Here is an 18549-nt window from a genome sequence, read left to right on the forward strand (position 1 = left end):
ATACACTAAACTAATAGCTCAGTCAGTGGAGTGTGTCTTTCTTGGCTATGAATCTGAGCATAAGGGCTATCGCTACTATGACCCATCTGCTCAGAAGATTCGAGTGTCCCGTGATGTTTCTTTTCATGAGTTATGACCTTACTTCTATTATACCACCTCCTCGCGCTCTATTACTTCTATCCTCCTCCACCACCACCACTGACATCATCATCCCTATCACCACCCTCACCCTCGCCATCTCCACCACCACCTTCTGTTCCATCGAGGACGCATCCCCCCATTCATTTTCACTATTCTCGTCATGCTCGTTCTCCTTCCTTGGATCTTGCATCTGGGCAACCTTCTCTTTTGCCCATACCTCCACTTGTGCCAAGCTCTTCTCTAGTGCCTCATGCCGAGTCTCCTGTTTCGGGTCATGCTGACTTTTCCTCACCCCCACGCTATCACCTTCATGATCGTGCCTCTAGGGCATGCCAGCCTCCCGATCATCTTGGTTTTTCCCGTTCTCGGCAGCCTCCTCATCTTTGAGCTGATCCTCCCTCTTCAGATCCTGAGCCGCCTGCTCAGGCTCTCCTTGCAGTAGAACCTAGCTCGTATCGTGAGGTTGCTTCTCATCTCGAGTGGCAGCTTGCTATGGTCGAGGAGCTTGACGCCCTTCAGCGTACCGGCACTTGGGATCTTGTCCCCTTGCATCCTCATGTTCGGGCTATCACTTGCAAGTGGGTTTACAAGATCAAGACTCGGTCCGATGGCACCATTGAGCGATACAAGGTTCACCTTATCACTCATGGTTTCCAGCAAGAGCACGATTATGATTACGATGAGACTTTTCCTCCCATTGCTCACATGACCACTATTTGCACCCTCATTGTTGTTGCTTCCGTCCGTCAGTGGTTTATCTTCCAGCTTGATGTCAAGAATGCCTTCCTCAATGGGGATCTACATGAGGAGGTCTATATGTAGCCCCCTCTAGGGTATTCTGCTCCAACTGGTCATGTGTGTCACCTTCGTCGTGCTCTCTATGGTCTCAAACAAGCACCTTGTGCTTGGTTTGAGCGTTTCACCTATGTCATCACTGTTGTTGGGTTCTCAATTAGTGCTCAAAGCACGACAGCGACGAGGCTGTCATCAAGCAAATCGCTCATTTTGACTCTGGAGATGCCATAGCTTTTTCTCGAACACGCACGAGGGCTGCATATATTACATTAAGAAAGGGGTAAAAGAGGCCGATTACAGCACATCACAGAGAATAACGTGACACCCGTGTTTATAGTGGAGCCGTCAGCAACAGACCAGCTACAGTGAGTCCCGACAACTGCAAGCTTAAAAGGAAATGAAGGTTAAATTACTCGCTATCGGGGACAACTATTTTGCGCCTACCACCTGTCAAAGGGAGGTCTCCGACTTGATACTTCTGATGATATCCGACACCACGAACATACAATCGTTAAAGACGTTAGCATTTCGGTGCTTCCAAATAATCCAGGATACCAGAGTATTGAATCCCTTGCCATAGCTTTAGATTCAACTCTGAGGAAAATTGGTATGGGATAGAGAACATTGGCGATGAAGCTGCAGTTTAGACTGTGATCGCATTTTATATGCCCTATTTGCTTGGTATCCTTTGCTCCCTTTGTATGTCCTTTTGAAACTGCGATCAATTAGTAAACAGCTATGAATTATGCAATCTTCATCTGTGTAGTTTTTATGTATGAGATGATGAATTTTGCCATTGGATCACAGGCCCAATGTAAAGGTTTCCCAGTCCCCCTTGTAGATTCAGATAACCTATATAGTTTCACATTACCTACACAGTATCCTTCACTCACTTGAAAAATCATCTATCTGAACACAGCTACAATGCATTCTTCCCTGTGTACCTGACTACATGTGGGAAGTGTCAAAATAGTTTACAGTAGAACAAGTACTGAACTGCCACAAAACAACAGCTGTTTCTACTTCTAAAAAAGTGCAGGGAAGTCACCATGTGAAAAGAAGGCAAGGAAGAAAGCCATGACTTATCTTCATTTTTCACAAAATTTTAAAATATATCTGTATGCATAATGTTCTTTTTACTTCTCATATCACTAAATATTTTAGCCCATGGTGGAATCTGAGTGTACACTAATGAAATAAAGCATCCTCTCCATAATCTGTGTGAGCCCATCATATATTTCCAAAGTGCACAGCTATAGCAATCCTTTCTCATTTATGGAAAACAAACATATAAGTACACTGCACATACAACATAGTATATATCCTAATGATTAGTAAACGCATTATATATCCTAATGACAGCACATAACATAACACCAGTGACTCTAAAACAAACCCTAACACTGGCAAGTTGAAGCTGTACTTAATTCTAACCTGTCAGCAGCAGCCCATGCGGATGGCGCGCCCTGCCTTCCCCTTTTACAAAGACCAAACGGAAATGGCTAGCTCGTCACATACACATAGCCAAGGCCACGTACGTGCACATTGCGGCAGCTGCCTGCAGGGTGCAGGAGGCCAAGAACTCCATGGCCACTCCTCCAGCGTCTCCGACGATGGCGACGACTCGGAAACCATTGCCCTTGCTCCTCCTCTCCCTCTCGCTCCCCGTCCTCTTCCTGATCTTCTCCCTCGTCTTCCTCCTCTCGCACACCACCTTTAGCCTCCTCATCTGCCCTCTCCTCCCTAAGTCTACTTCGAGGCCCAATGCAACCAGCACGAGTGTTGCCAGCGTTGATGTTTCCATGGACAAGACCTTACAAGCCTTCAATGCCTCGTCACCACCACCGCCTCCACCTCCGACCACGCCGCTGCCACCGTTGCCGGCTATTCCTGCGGCTGTTAAGAGCAGCAGGAAGGCGTCCACGAAGAGAAACAAGAGCCTTCTCAAGCTCCTGCTCAGGCAGACTCCGCAGACGCGACGGTTCGAGGCGCGCGCGGCCGAGCTCTTCGCGGGACCGACGCCGTGCACGGACCGCTTCTTCATGACGTGGCTCTCCCCGCTAGCGCAGTTCGGCCGCCGCGAGCTCCTCGTCTTGGAGAGCCTCTTCAGGTGGCACCGCGGCGCCTGCCTCTTCGTTGCCTCCGACACCATGGACTCCGCGGGCGGCAACGACAGGCTCAGGCCGTTCCTGGAACGCGGCTTCCGCGTTGCCGCAGCCTCGCCGGACTTCGCGTACCTCCTGAACGGCACGCCGGCCGAGGCGTGGCTCGGCGTGGTGCAGCGCGGCGGCGTCAGCCCCGGCAGCGTCCCGCTCGGGCAGAACCTCTCCAACCTCCTCCGCCTCGCGCTGCTCTACAGGTATGGCGGCATCTACCTCGACGCCGACGTCGTCGTCCTCAAGCCCTTCTCTGACCTCCGGAACGCCATCGGCGCGCAGGCCGTGGACGAGGCCACGGGCGACTGGAGGCGTCTGAACAACGCCGTGATGATATTCGATCGTGGCCACCCGCTGCTGCGCGAGTTCATCGCCGAGTTCGCAGCCACGTTCGACGGGAGCAAGTGGGGCCACAACGGGCCGTACCTGGTGTCGAGGGTGGCGGCGAGGCTGCGCCGGAGGCCCGGGCTCGACGTGACGGTGCTGCCGCCGCGCGCGTTCTACCCCGTGGACTGGAACAAGATCGGTGGGCTGTTCATTGCACCCAAGGAAAGGAAAGATGAGAGGTGGGTGAAGGCCAAGGTGGAAAACATCAAAGGCGAGAGCTTCGGTATCCACCTGTGGAACAGGGAGAGCAGAAGGCTGAAAATAGAGGAGGGGAGTGTGATTGGAAGGTTGGTTTCAGGCAGCTGCCTGTTCTGCAATTCTTCCATGTTTGTAAAGCCAAAATAGTTTCAGATCTGCTGGAGAGTCTGAAATTTTGCAGTTGCTTGCAGACTTGCAGATAGATGAATTGAGAGATTGGTATTTCGGATGGAATAGTGTGCATCTTAGTATCTTACTTGCAGGTAAGGAATAATATAGTACAGTGCAAGTCAGTTAGTTGTAGGTGTCCTGTCTGAAACAAGCTTTAAGTGCAACTCAGTTATGAAGCTATGACTATCTTAACCAACAAGCTCTTTCAGAGCAATTCAGTTAGTTGTAGGTGTTCTATCTGAAATCTCGCAACAGAACAGTTGGGAATATGGGATCAATTTCATTTTATTTTCAAGGAGCTAATTTGATAGGGAATGCAAAATTGTGAGGAAATGGTATGACAGTTGACAGAATTGAACATCTGACAAGAGGAAAAGGATTTCCTGACTATAGCTTTTATTCAACAACAATATTTACATCTACATTTAAATCTAAAGGTGTAACCTTAATATGGTTTTGAATCTTTTGAACTAGACCAACTAAGCCACAACAGCCACGGAGGACTAACAGAATCTTTCAAAAACACACCCTCAACTTTGGGAGTTTGTCAAAAGCCGCCCTTACAACTTGTTTTTTTGTTGGTTTACCCCTACAACTCTTTTATTATGTCAAATACCCTCCTAGCACTGTTTGACTGTAGGATATGGCGCATGTGTGATTTCCAAAATAGCGCGGTGCCCCCAAAAATGAATTTAATAGTCTCATGAACCATTGATTGGATCCGCCACTCTAACTTTGCAAGCATAGATAGGATGAATTTTTAAAAGCGCGTGAATAAGGAACTCAATAATAAAATGTTAGGTTGGTTTAAATGATCCCAATATGTCCAAAGCAAGGAACCCTAGAAAATCATGCAGACACCACATGATACGGTCAACGGTTATAAGATGATATTTGACATCGTAGAACAGTTGTGGGTGGGAGACTGGAGAAAAGGTTGTAGATGGTTTTTTAATAAACACCCAAAATTGCAGATGCATTTTTGCAATTTTCCCAAGGACTAACGAAACAGCTGGGTTGGTGTATCACATACAATGCATACAGTTCCCTGAAATAATTCAGAAGAAAGAGCAAATAGCATCATAACACTTGTTCTTGTGTCAGAAACATGGACGAATATTCTTTTTGTGGAAGATACCACCAGATACAATGTTACATCCTTTCAGATCTTCTGCCAGGCAAATCATTTAGGATAGAACGGTATAAGGAGACCTTTAAACTAAAACCATAAAAATCAGCTATGTTGCACCTAAGCCTACCAAAGCCCTTCTGGGTTCTCAAAACCGGTCGTAGTTCAAGGCAGCCTGATCATTTTTGAAGCTGAATTTCGAAATATTGCAGGTGACGAGAGCAGGATGATGTTAGATTATCATTGAAACATGGAGTTATACGAAATTTATTGCTGCCACGTATATCAACCAAGAGAAAGAGACTTCTTGTCACCCTGTATTAGCTTCTGTGTATCATCAAGCTCTATTTCACCTCCTCTCCATTCTTTCCCACATTCAAACATTATTTCAATCTGCTCCAGAGTTTTCCCTTTAGTTTCTGGCACACAGAAGTACACAAACAATACTGAGGTAGTCGAGATTGCAGCAAACACGAAGAACATTCCTGCCACTGATATAACACGGGCCATAGAAAGGAACGACATGGAAACCAAACCACTGCTCACTCTACCACCTACTTGACCAAGTGCTGATGCTTGAGCTCGTAATCTTAAAGGAAATATCTCCGAAGACAAGACCCAACATATTGGTCCCATACCAATTGAAAAGAATGCCACATTGCCACAGACTGCAAAAATCGCTAGGTCAATCCCAACACGTGGAGACATAAGTCCCAAGGCATGCTTCTTCAATGAAAGTGCTATCCCCAGGAGAAATAAGCAGATGGTCATGCCAACGGTGCTGACATAAAGAAGTGGCTTACGTCCAACTTTATCAATGAGGAAAATTGCAACCAAGATGAACACTGTCTTAGTGAAACCCACAGCGACGGTCGCTGCGAGAAGCTCTTGATCAGACTTGATCCCTGCATCTCTGAAAATTGCTGGGCTGTAATAGACGGTAGCATCAATTCCAGTAATCTGTTGGAACATTTGAATACCACAACCAGCGTACAGCATCCGACGAACAGCTGGAGAGGGGTTCAATAGCTCCCTCCACACTGCCTTTTCCTCAGATTTCATTGATTTCAGAAGACCTGCAGCTTCCTCAATCTCAGCCAGTCGTTCTTCAACTTCAGCTTCAGACTCACTTATCTGTAGCAACACTGCCCTGGCTTCCGGGACCCTCTTCTCCATCATCAACCACCTAGGGGACTCTGGGATTACAAAAAGCGCAAAGCCGATGAAGACAGATGGGAGGATACCAACACCAAGCATGATCCTCCAATTGATATGCTCCGAAAAGCCCGAGAAAGCATAATTGGAAACATAGCCGAGGAGGATCCCAAGATTAATGCATATCTCAGGAAGGGATGTAAGAGTCCCACGGGCAGCAGCGGGGGAGATCTCAGCAATATATACTGCAGACACCATGGCACCAAAGCCAATGCCCACTCCAGCGAGGAGCCTCCCGATCATAAGCACGGTGAATGACGGGGCAAACGTCATGATGGCTGCGCCTATCTGGAATACAATTGCTCCAAGACCCATCGTCCATTTTCTGCCAATTGCATCAGATGTTCGTCCCCCTGATAGACTTCCCAAGAGTGAAACCACGCTCAGACAACCCACTAGGATTTCTTCCTGAAACTCGGTTATGTGGAGATCTTTCTGGATGTAGATGATCGCGCCACTCATGACACCAACATCTGCAGATAGCGACACGAATCTTGGATTACAAAAATGTTATACAACAAAAGGAATTAATTTCTGAGAAGCTTGATTGTAGTAGCCATGGAAAGCACAATTAGACTTGTTACTGATTTGCACAATCAGAACAAGGAGGTATTAAAATCCTACTTGCAAAACATCGAGAAATATATAAAGTAAGATAATCTCAACTAGGCCATGTGAAAGTTGTTTCTTGCAATCTCCGAAAATTCCCTTTTCTGCTGCTAGTAGAGTCCAGAACGAAATCGGGATATTCTCGTGAAGGCACGAAAACCGTTTCCATCAGGACAGGTTGCAAATCGCTGTCCCTGTCGGAATCACCCTATGATTCCATTCACGAGGCGCACAAATTTGTAAAGAAAATACACCATTTTTATCCGTAAACACGGATCCCTGGGGCGCACCGCGCGTCACTGCAAGAACTCACCGTACCCGAGGAGGATGGCGTTGAGCGAGGCGAAGATGGCGCAGGTGTACACGAACCGCTCGATTCTCCTCCTCTCACTCTCGGACGCCGACGACTTCCTCTGCCCCTCCGACCCCGCATCCAGCTCCGGCTCGTCGCTCCGATGAAGAACTGTGTACTTGTTCCTGCCATTGGCCGCCACGCCGGCCTCCGCCATCGCCTCGCTCCGCGCTCGCGGGCAGCCGGTGGTTCCGCTCTTGCAACCGACGGATTGGTATTGGATTTGGGCGTGGTGAACAATGGCGCCCTAAATCCAATGGGGTGCGAGGAAGGTGGGAGAAGTCGACGTGTTCTTGCTCCCCGCTTCGCCGCGTGCCTGTTCCTTTTAGTAGGTGCGATGATTTCTATTTTCATTATCGAAATAATCCTCGGGACTACGTCCGATCTCCTCGAAACATTGTCGGAGAATTTCTGCAACATCTAAAAGATACTTTGCAATATTAAAAATCAACTTTTACAACATCAAAATATACACCGAAAAAGTAATTAGCAGATCCAAAAAATTATTCATTTGAGTTAATTTTGTGAGACGGTGTGTGAAACATTCTCAAAAAACTTCTACAATAAATTTTCATAACGTCTGAAATATTGAAGATGCAAAAATACAAGAATTAACTTGAATGTTTAATTTTTCGGATCCAGATCTATACACAAGAGATTCTAAGACGCAACATACGAAAATGACTATAGTAACAAATTTCATAACAGCTAAAACATTAAATTTGAACGCCTAAAATATTGGAGATGCAAAAATATAAGAATTAACTCGAATAGATAATTTTTTCGATCCGGATCTGTACGTAAGAAATTCCAGAATGTGACATTAAAAAATAACTATAGCAATAAATTTCTATAACGTCTGAAACATTAAACTTAAACATCTGAACCATAGAAGATACGAGGACACAAAAATTAACTCAAATAGATTATATTTTTGGGTTCAAGTACATGGGCTGGCCCCGCAAAACGTCATATCGCTCCAGACGTACGTAGGCAAACATTTCCGATATATATATATTGCATCCGTTCTCAAATAGATTTCATCCTAAAATATATGCAGTTAAACTTTAAAAAATGTAACCACTAATATATATAAATTATTAGGATTTGGTACATAAAAATAACAGTAGTGAATTTGTCATGAAAAATACTTTAACATCATCTAATTTTTATCAACTTTTTACCAAGAGGTGGTTGATAAAAGTAATGGTTAAACGTGCTTGTTAGAAATTGTATTGATGTCTTAAGCAACAACTAAAAGAGAACGGAGGTAGTACTATATACTAAAGGTATAAGGATCCGAGCGCTCAAGGCATCTGAACACTATAGTTTCCTATAGCATGTCTCTGCCAGGTGGGCCACGGCTCCGACGCAAGCTCCCACGATGCATGAACCCCAGAGACATTGAGCATCTTCCCTCCGCGAACCTAAGTCGTCGGAACAAAAAATCCCTTCTTCCACGATCCACTCGTGCCCTCGCTCCATCCGCCTCCTCCTCACCCTTCTGTCGTCGGTGCCCTCACATCCCTACCCTTCGCGAGCCACCAAATCAACCCCCCCCCCCCGCTCCCTCATGGTCTTCTCCATTGAACCACCGGGCAAAGAGAAGGCGGGGACGGTCTCGACCTGCTAGGATTCAGGGTCGGAGCGGGTTGAGGTCAAATGCCGGGTCATCCGCCTCCTTACCCCGTCACCGGTGCCTCAAGTCGCCACCCCCATCCCCTCGCCTAGGACCACGATTTCCGCGCTGCGCTTCACGGCCCCAACGTGCGGCTACGTGCATGCCTCGGTTACACGCTGGGGTGTTAGGATGCCATCCCGTGCCTTCCTAGTTCCAAGGGCCACCGTCCCTGCCTTCACTAACTTTGTAGCGGCGGCCGAACACACCTGGATCTATCTCCAGGTATGCTTGCACCGTAGCTACGCCACTCTTCCTTCTCCCGTCGATGTCCTCTTCCCCCCAGATGCCACTGGCGTGGGGTGGAGAACTAGTCCGTCCGGACTTGGATCGGTTCATGCACTTGTTGTTTTTGCTCTACAGATTTTTCCCTTTGATGTTCGAACTTTGCACTCTCTCTCTCTCTCTCGATTTTCCTTGACAAGGGCTTCAAAACCGTAGCATGTAGTGTCTGGTGCAGCATCTAAGTCTAGGGGTTTAGGTTTTGGAAGCGAGATCTGAGCCTTTTTCTCGAAAAGACGGCATGTGGTTTGTCGATTTTATTAGAGAAGAAGTAAAGTTCAAGATAGAAAAAATAAAGAGTCCAAAAATATGAAGCAGGGAAAAATAACATAGATGACCCCTAACAATAAAGAGAGCCCCTACAACCGCTAAGGATCGATTCCTACACCACTATGTGATACGACAACAACAAGCAACCTAGCATCACGCTACGAAGATCTGAGCCTCTAACAGTGGTAGGTGGCTATTTTGATTGTAGAATCCTGATATGATAAATCTGTCATTACCATTGCCATGAGCTCAACTCGTCTTACAGTTATGTATTTTGGAACCGGAGAGGGTACGTCTGTATATCTATCTATAAGGATGGAGTTGACAGTATGCCTCATCATCTCTCTCTCTCTACAGCTTTACATACTATATTCGATCTCTTTTGCACCCCTCCTGGGATGGAGCTGAACACATCCCATATGATGTTAGTCTGCTCAGGTATAAGACGGCGCTACCTTTCACATCATGTCTCCAGTCCTGCTATTCTTGTGAGCAAAGATATAGATACATAGGCTATCCTTTACAATTTTTTCAGGCCTTCAGTTGTTGCAAAGAGCAGAGAAAAAGGAAGCACAAAGTGATGTCCTACTGGATTAAGCAAAGTAATAATCTATACCTGAAGTTCTTGGATCTTATTAGTTGTTAGATTTAGATAAATTTGCAGTGAACCCTGCTATAGAAAAATGGTATGTGCACCCTATTGGCTATCAATCCATCAAACATGAAATACCACAGTTGGTTAGCAAAAGCGTAGTTTACGATGATATCTTATAAATTGATTTCCTTCCTTAACTTTCATATGAATTCATACAGTGTAGGTCACATGTTTAGTGTTTTATGAATTTTTCTCCTAAGCAATACACCCTCCTCATCTCCGAATGTCATTCCATACCATACAAAGTCAAATTTGACTTCCTTTATACTAAAAATATGTTCTCTCCAATCACTTTGGCTATTTTGTCTTCTTTTTCAGGTACATTTGGTGCGGATTGCAGAAATAGTCAAGTGTAGCTCCATTTTACCTGTCATTACATTTGAAATAATCTGCCATCAATTTTGTCTAACATAACTATCTATATGCCTTCCAGTTTTATTATTTTTAATATATTTATATCAGTTTAGAATAAGCCGCAAGTGAAACGGTTCACCAGTCGCTTGGATAAGTTTATAGTCGCTTCATGCTTTTTTAGACTTGAATTGGACGGGCGCGCATAGCGCGGCTATCGTCCTAGTTATTTCCAAACCCATCTTTTCTTCTACTATACTTGCAGTACTCAAACTGAACTAGCTTTGCTGAGGAATAATCTTGTAATTTTGGTGATTTTATCTGGGTCAATTACACGGTTTTGGCATGGAAAAATGTTGGGAGATGGACTTGGACCAGATGCGTGTTCTGACCTTTCCCCTCCTTCCCAGCTGGAGACTGTTCCATCGGAATTAAGGTGTGATTAGATTATATACAATAACGTGTTTAGAGGGGATGCTTATGAAAAAAACCGAGTTTATTTTCTCAACTCCACTAGTATTGCACTAGCCCATATGCTTAGGTAGAGGACAATGTGTTTATTTAAACACCGCTACTTATATTAGTGTTAATAAAATAGTTAATTATTTTAAGCATATGTGGTATTTGTTTGTATTGGAAATTATATTTTTTATGTTCGTGTTTAACACTCCCTTATAAGGACAAACTAGCTTATGTTTGATCCTGAAAGTGGACTAAATTTGACGGGTGGCAGGGCAAGATAGCCGGGTGAAAAGCTGGTATGATCATCAGAAATAAACATAACATTTGTGTTTTGTCCTTGATAGAACTTGTACTGATACCTTTCTCGCCGTCTCTTTCTGGGGCGTCATTCTAAGTGTTCAAGCAAAGACATGGTTGTTTGGACTGATCAATCCTTGAGTACGAACGAAAAATCTCAGAAAGTGCCCTGCGGCATTTTTGTCAAAAACTTCGTCTTACTAAGGTCATCTCCAATAAATACTTTAAAAATTTATCATCTATAATACTATTACAGTATCCTCTATTTTTTTTATCTCCAACTGCTATCTTATTTTCTCCATTCTATTATTCTCCTCCTTCCCTCAAACCCACATGCATACATTATAAACAGTAATTTAGCCTCCCGTATCCTTCCGCAGATTTGCGGTCGTCGATTTCTATCGGCATTCCTGTAGAGCTGAAAACTGACGCTCTTGCAGACTCGTTTGGCGCTCACGATCGGCAAAAGAAAACAAAAACGTGTCGGCACAGTAAATCTGCCGAACACGGCAATGGCAGTTTGGTCTAGCCACTAGCCTCGAATAGTTGTTGGCACTAGCACAAGTAGCCGGAGGTTAAGGCAGGAAAGCAAAGAAGTCAACAAGTGAACAACCGACAACCTCTCCGGAGTAGTAGTTGGGATTGGGACCTTGCTATGTGATGTGCCTACGTCCAGATCGACCTGAGATCACGAATCATCACGCCGAAAACGGGCGGTTTCTTTTCAGTGGAATTTTTGCAGTAAAGCAAGGAGGTTCCGTACTAGCAGTCTAGCACAAACGATCGATTAAGCATATCTTCAAATCCGTCATGCAAGGATTGCATTAGTCTCTCTCTCTCTCTCTCTCTCTCTCTCTCTCTCTCTATCTCTCTCTCTCAAAAGAGAGGAAAAAAACTGCATTTGTCTGAGTAGAAAGGAAGGCTGCAGGGAGAATTAGACTGACCATAACCGAGGAGGATGGCGTTGAGGGACGCGAAGAGCGCGCAGGTGAAGACGTATCTCTCGCCCCTCCTGCGCCGGAGGCTCTGCGCCTCGGCCCTGTGCGCCCACTCCTCCTCGTCCAGCTCCTCGTCCTCCGGCTCCATCCTCTTGTACTCGCTCTTCGTCGCTATTGCCGGCATCATCTTCACCGACTCCATCATCTCTGCTGTTCTCCAATTCTATGCCTATGTTGATAACCTACTGAGAGAGGACCAGCTACTACACTGTTAAGAAGGAAGGATTGGAATGGGATGGAGAGCTGAAAACTGCATCCCTCCTCAGATCTAGCGCGGGAGCTCAATTGCAGGCCTGGCTTTTGTTCTGATTAGCGTGTGTTTGTTCTGGGGCCTCGCATAAGAAATGGTTAGTCAAGGACCATTTGAGCTTATTTTAACCTCCACGTTCACGGCAGGCCTTTGAACTTTTCTTCTTTTTTCTATTCTGTGATGCAAGTGGCACGGGTACGATAAGATACCGGCCTTCAGAAGTTAAGATCTGTGCTCGACGAGGACGGTTTAGATTAATAGGTAGTGGCACAAAAAGTATTCGATGGCCATGACTTCCGTATGAAAGTACAGGGTGGCATTAAAGAATTCAGAAGTTAAATATCCTTAAACCACACTAGGTCAGTTTTCGCATGAACTCAGGACCTTGAGATTAATTCGCCATAATGCAAATTTCAGAAGCCGGTTAGGAATGCTAGAGAGAAACAATAAGAACAGCCAGATGATATAGTGGTGCAAATATATCAAGCGAGATGTCTGCTAGTAGATGAACTCAACAAGTATATATCATCCTGTTTGGATTAATGGATTACCTTGCTTTACATTGTAGACATCAAAGAAGAAAAGTGCAGCTACAAGTTTTGTATCAGATTTCCTTGTACTTATGCTGATATGCTCTATGCTGCTGCTGATCCACGTTGATTGACCGAAATTTGAGGATCTTTTGAACGCTTGCAAGATGCTTCACCTCCTTCAAAGCCTCCTTACTGCTGCTGGCTGGTTTGTCCTCGTTCTCTCCAGAAGGTGTCATCTCATCACTAAGAGGTTTTGATTGAGCTTCTGATAAGAAAAGGGGGGAAACAATGAATGAATCTACCACAAAGAACTGCATTAGGTCAAACAAAGGAGTTTTCCAGACTCTGCGCAAATGAGGTTCCCAAAGAACTGCATGAGTTGACATTGATTATAGCATGCCTGACTAATCGTACCCTTATAAAGGGATTCGAGAATGGGTGTTTTATGTGCAAACAGTGCCATCTCATATAAAAGAATACTCACACAGCATCAGATCCCTTTCTGGGAAATTAAACGAGCCATGGAGAATTTATTTGCCAAAATGTAAGGAGTGGGGGCGGAGTCTCAATGTTACTCACCACTTTCAGAGAATAGATAACATGTACCAACAGTTTCTTCATATTCTCCAATCTGTCATTAAACAAAGCATTAGCACTAGCAAATCAGTAAGCAGGTTAGGGCCCGAAGCCCAAATGTACGAATTGGAAATCTCACGCTTTTTTGTTTCATAAAGAAGCCAATCGTTAGCACAAGTAAAAGAAGACCAATCTAGCCTCATGGGATAAGTTGCCATCATCAGCAAAGAAATCAGCTGATTAGCAGTAAGTGCATGTTTGATACTAAAGATAGTATAAACAGTTTATGGACTTCAAATACATCTTGTTTGCATCTTGTCCTCTTATAACTTTCAAAGACATAAGGTATGATTATGATCTTTTTTTCTCAATGAACAATACTCCATAGTCAGTCTCCAACAACTGAACTCAAACAAGTTATTGAATTTGATCTGGTAAACTGTCAGTAAAATCAGACTGGAGGTATGTACACAATTGTTCCAAAGTTTGAAACACGATAAATTAGCTGTATGCTTGCAAACATGCAAATAACTTAGTTGCACTGTATGCAGCTAGTGCGCAAAGGATCTACAACACCTCCTACAATCCATATTCCACAACCCAGAGCAATTGTACAGACAACAAAAAAGCATCAAGTAGCAAGTACATATTCAAAAGCAGAACATGACTTGCACCATACTCACCATCTTCAGACCATCACCTACTGTCAAGGTTGGAGTCAGTGTATCCAAACCCTGAAAAACACGATTACACAAAACTTAGTAATCTAAAGTAAAGATGGTGAACAAAAATTCCAGAAGATAGATACAAGCCAAGATATCAGTTGACCAAAGGACAAAATATGCACATCCAAAGCACAGAACATCAGAGGAAAATTGCCTTTGACTTGTGCACATCCATAAGTTGTGATATTAAAGTCAATGGGGCTTTGAGTTTGAAAGCTGAAAAGCAGAAATATGCAGATGTGCTGCCAAATAACCACTTTCTAAAACAATACTACCCAGATTTTCTCCCTAGAGTTACCGTAGACAGTAGATAGTATAAACACATGCTAATGGATATTGGCAAGAGTTCTCCTAGATAATCAGTTTGTAGCCTACGACTCCAGCTTCATGCTAAAGTAGGTTTAACACTTCACGCGCCAAAGCATTTTCTGACTTTAAGCAAATATCAAGCGGCCTTTTTAAATAATACTGCCAGTACAAAAGTAGCAAAAAATGCTAATTGAGATTTTAGAATCACTGCATTTTGTTATTGCATTCAAAACAGATCCATCTACTTTTATATAAAAAGAATCATAGATATCAGTTTTCTACACTCCAAAATGCCATTGAGTTGTAGATTCAAAGAAGAAGCAACTTACAGAGAGTACAAACGGAGCACCTGGTGATATGTCTGAATAAAGACAATCGTCCAACTCTAGCAAGACATACTCTTCCTCCTCTTCCTCTTTGTCAATTGGCTTATCTTTATCATGTGCTTCTGACATCTCCATTTGGACGATCAACAAGACCAAGACCTATTCAGCAACCAGGAGACCAGACCAACGACCTATATGTTACATACAAGACGTAAGTACAGGGAGCAGCTGTAGGCATTCTAGCGTTCTACTATCAGTATCAGCAATTCAGCATTAACCTTCGACGTTATTAAATCAGTATGCAATCTCCCGAAAATATCATTGCTCTATAGCTAATTTGTTCTTAAATAAGTATGCAGTCTTGGACTTCCTTAAACCCAGTATTAATTTATGACAGATTAAAGCTATAGCTAATTTGCAATCAAGGAATGAATGTACCTAGCAAGGACCTCGGCAGACGGGAGCATACCAAATTTCGGAGTTTGCATATAATAGAAACCTCACAATCTCGGGTATCATATAAATCTGAACTGAATATAATAACAGTTTGCAAACCTGCTAACGCCTCGGGCGGTCGGGCCTCGGAACACGACAGCACACCGGAGAGGACTGACCGGCCTCGGCACAGTGAGGTGAGGAGCTGCGATCGATGGGCAGGACGAGGAGAGGAAGCCCGTTCGTTTCAAAAAAGATAAAGGAAAAAAGGAGAGGAAGCCCCGGGCCGGTAGAGGAGGTAGAGGAGCAGCGGCAGGCAAGTAGACTGCCGCACCGAGACCGGGAGGCGGGAGTGAGGCTGGTGGGTCTCTCCTGTCTGCGGCGGCAGCCGCCGGGGGAGGGGGGGACCGGCGGCTGGCCGGCCGGTAGCAAGGAGCACGAAGCGAGCCTGTGCGGCTGTGCGGCTGTGCGTGCGGACTCCGGCGAACGGTATGTGTGCGTGTGCCAGTGGCTGGTGTGGACGCCTGGACGGCGTGGTTAGATGCAACGCAATCGCCTCGCCGGCCGTCGAGAACTAGGGCTAGGCTGCTAGGGACCTCCTATATCCCACGGCCTGCTAGCCCAACTTATGGCCCATTAATGAAGCGCATGAAAGGCCCAGGTTTGTTTATATTCTCTTTTTTCTTTTTTCTTCTCATCCTTGTCATTAATTGAATACATTTTTGTTTTTGTGTATTCAGCATTTTGGGGGGGAAAACTATCTCAACATTTGACGTGAAAATGTTGAAATACTATATTCAAAATGTTAAACAACTGCATTCAAAATGTTGAATTTTAAAAAATAATTAGAGATATATCCATATTGGATCTTATTTTGTTGAATTAATTCCAAATAATATGATGGTTTGAACGGATTTGAAAATATATCCACCATTTAAGAGAAAATGCATTTGACGTTCAAAACTCAAAATAGATTTCCACCCACCTCTTCCAACCGACTAGTGACACTTGTCCTTCGACCACTAAGTCATATCCGCTTACCCACTGCTGGCCCAACCAATCTCATCAGTCCAAACCTCCCCCACACTAATCATAAGGCGCACTACTCGGAAAGTCTGGATAGCACAAGCTAAGATCATCTCCAACAGATACTCTAAAAATTCATCATCTATAATACTATTATAATATTCCCTAACACTATTACAGCATCATCTATTTTTTTCAACCTCCAACAGCCACCATATTTCCTACCTTCCATTACTGTCCTCCTCCCCTCGAACCCACGTGCATATGCTATAAACAGTGTTAGAGTCTCCCGTATCCTACCGCAAATTTGGAGCTCCTCTCTCCGAACTCCATCATTGTAGCATTAGAATACCACCTCTGTTGGAGGCGTTTGCAGCCCAAGCGAGCAGCAAGGAACAAAAAGCTAACGGCACAGTGTTTTGCAGCAAAAATACCGGAGCTATTGGAATCGGTCTAAGCATAGGATTTCTAGGGCAGCTATTTCACCATGCCATCTGGGGCAACAGCTGAGAAGGTGGTATATGCTAGTAACGCCAGGCTTGTGCGTCGCTGGGAGCCCAGGAACTACAAGGTGGGCCATATATTGGACTCGACTACAATAGCTGGATCAGAAGGCCATCGAGCCATGCGGAACACTTGATCTAGGTGTACCGCCCCGGATTTCAACAAACTTATATTGTTACCAACTCTCATCTACAAATCTAACTAGTCTAGAATTTATTGAAAATTTTGACAGAGTTTTCTCTACACACAATAACTACATGAACATCACAGATAGAATATTAATAAGTGGAAGATAACTATAACAGTCTAAAACTAATACCCGATACAACTTATATACATGATACATTACACCAAAACAACCACAAGTTGCTTAACTAGCCAAAACACGGCGCTAAGGTATGATTTGAGTATGATCACTTGCCACTACGTGATGCTATTTTCCCTTCCAAATATGCCACTATAATTGGCACCTAAAAACTAAATGGAACACAAGAGTGAGTAAAAACACTTGGTAATTACAATATGGAACCAAAAGAACAGACGCATCAACAACATCATTGAAGAACGAGAAATATTGGGTTTTACTTTTCCTTGAAAACAGTAAAAACTATGGTCCCGTCTGAGACAGATCGATATGATAGCAATAAAACCGTGGTCCCGTCGAAGACGGACCAATATGATAGCAATAAAACCGTGGTTCCATCGAAGATGGACCGATATGACTTTCCTTAGTGTTTATCAATAAAACCGAGCAATTGGGCCATCACCTCCCCTTAGGAGATATGAACACAAGAACCAAATTGCACATCTGGAGCACAAGAACATGATTATCAAGAAGTTACACATCTGAAACTATCAGAACATGATTGGTAAGCAATTACATATCTAGAACTACCAGAACATGATTGATATGAAATTACACATCCGGAACTAACAGAACATAATTGGTAAGCAATTACCCATCCGGAATTACCGGAACGTGATTGATATAAAGTTATACATCCGAAACTACCGAAACATGATTGGTAAGAAATTACCAATCCGGAACTACCAAAACATGATTGATATGAAATTACACATCTGGAACTACCAGAACATGATTAGCATGAGATTACACATTTGGAACTATCGGAACATGATTGATATGAAATTACACATCCAGAACTACCGAAACATGATTGATAGATAAATAGAACAACTTGGAACCAAAATCTGGGTATAAGAGACTTCAAATATCGAATAAACCAATAGAGAGGAATCGGTAAAACATGTGTCAGAAAAATCAAGCCAATTATAGGTTCGTCATGCACTTGCCTTAACCGTGGCGAGAAATCGGTCTCGCACCGCTAGCACCAACACTTCCAAATCATGTGGACCAAGATCGCATTCAAAATCAATTGCATAATGTCCACGTGAATATACATTGGATACTTGAACTGCGCTCTCTAGTCGAACCTATCAGGATCCCGACATCGGGTTCCCCTGTGCCTCTTGTATCAATCACTAGATCAAGTAGCTGATACGCACAGAATTCAATAGAATAATATCAAAAACATACTTGGAATAAAATAATTACTTGAAAAGGGGCAGAAGATGGTCTTGTGGACAAAGATCCACAGCAGACAAGCCAGGCATAAGAGCCTACAACACAGCGGAACGAAACGAACGATGCAACCCAATGCCATAGGCAAGTCAGGTACGGACGCGACCTTAGGCTTC

General features: G+C 44.0%; 3 protein-coding genes across 6 annotated transcripts; 1 reads left to right on the top strand and 2 right to left on the bottom strand.

The window, feature by feature from the left end:
- Positions 1–2482: 2482 nt before the first annotated feature.
- Positions 2483–3824, top strand: LOC133923589 (uncharacterized protein At4g19900-like). Its single transcript, XM_062368867.1, has one exon. It carries the CDS (start codon positions 2523–2525, stop codon positions 3822–3824), a length of 1302 nt encoding a protein of 433 aa, XP_062224851.1. The 5' UTR covers positions 2483–2522.
- A 1081-nt stretch (positions 3825–4905) lies between these two features.
- On the bottom strand, positions 4906–12472 carry LOC133924631 (probable polyol transporter 4). 3 transcript variants are annotated; one of them, XM_062370257.1, is made up of 3 exons: positions 12093–12232; positions 7115–7573; positions 4906–6665 (listed from the first exon to the last, which is right to left on the bottom strand). In XM_062370257.1, the coding sequence occupies exons 2-3, from the start codon at positions 7308–7310 to the stop codon at positions 5263–5265; spliced, it is 1599 nt and encodes a 532-aa protein (XP_062226241.1). In that variant the 5' UTR covers positions 7311–7573; positions 12093–12232; the 3' UTR covers positions 4906–5262. The 3 variants fall into 3 exon arrangements, with proteins under 3 accessions (XP_062226241.1, XP_062226240.1, XP_062226242.1); XM_062370256.1 differs by lacking the exon at positions 7115–7573 and having other exon boundaries at positions 12093–12472; XM_062370258.1 differs by lacking the exon at positions 12093–12232 and having other exon boundaries at positions 7120–7284.
- A 390-nt stretch (positions 12473–12862) lies between these two features.
- On the bottom strand, positions 12863–15844 carry LOC133924632 (uncharacterized). Of its 2 annotated transcripts, none has more exons than XM_062370260.1 (5): positions 15421–15844; positions 14869–15024; positions 14189–14239; positions 13509–13560; positions 12863–13194 (listed from the first exon to the last, which is right to left on the bottom strand). In XM_062370260.1, the coding sequence occupies exons 2-5, from the start codon at positions 14998–15000 to the stop codon at positions 13001–13003; spliced, it is 429 nt and encodes a 142-aa protein (XP_062226244.1). In that variant the 5' UTR covers positions 15001–15024; positions 15421–15844; the 3' UTR covers positions 12863–13000. The 2 variants fall into 2 exon arrangements, with proteins under 2 accessions (XP_062226244.1, XP_062226243.1); XM_062370259.1 differs by having other exon boundaries at positions 14869–15056; positions 15421–15838.
- Positions 15845–18549: the final 2705 nt, after the last annotated feature.

The sequence above is a fragment of the Phragmites australis genome, chromosome 7, assembly GCF_958298935.1.
Source record: "Phragmites australis chromosome 7, lpPhrAust1.1, whole genome shotgun sequence".
NCBI classification, from domain to species: Eukaryota; Viridiplantae; Streptophyta; class Magnoliopsida; order Poales; family Poaceae; genus Phragmites; species Phragmites australis.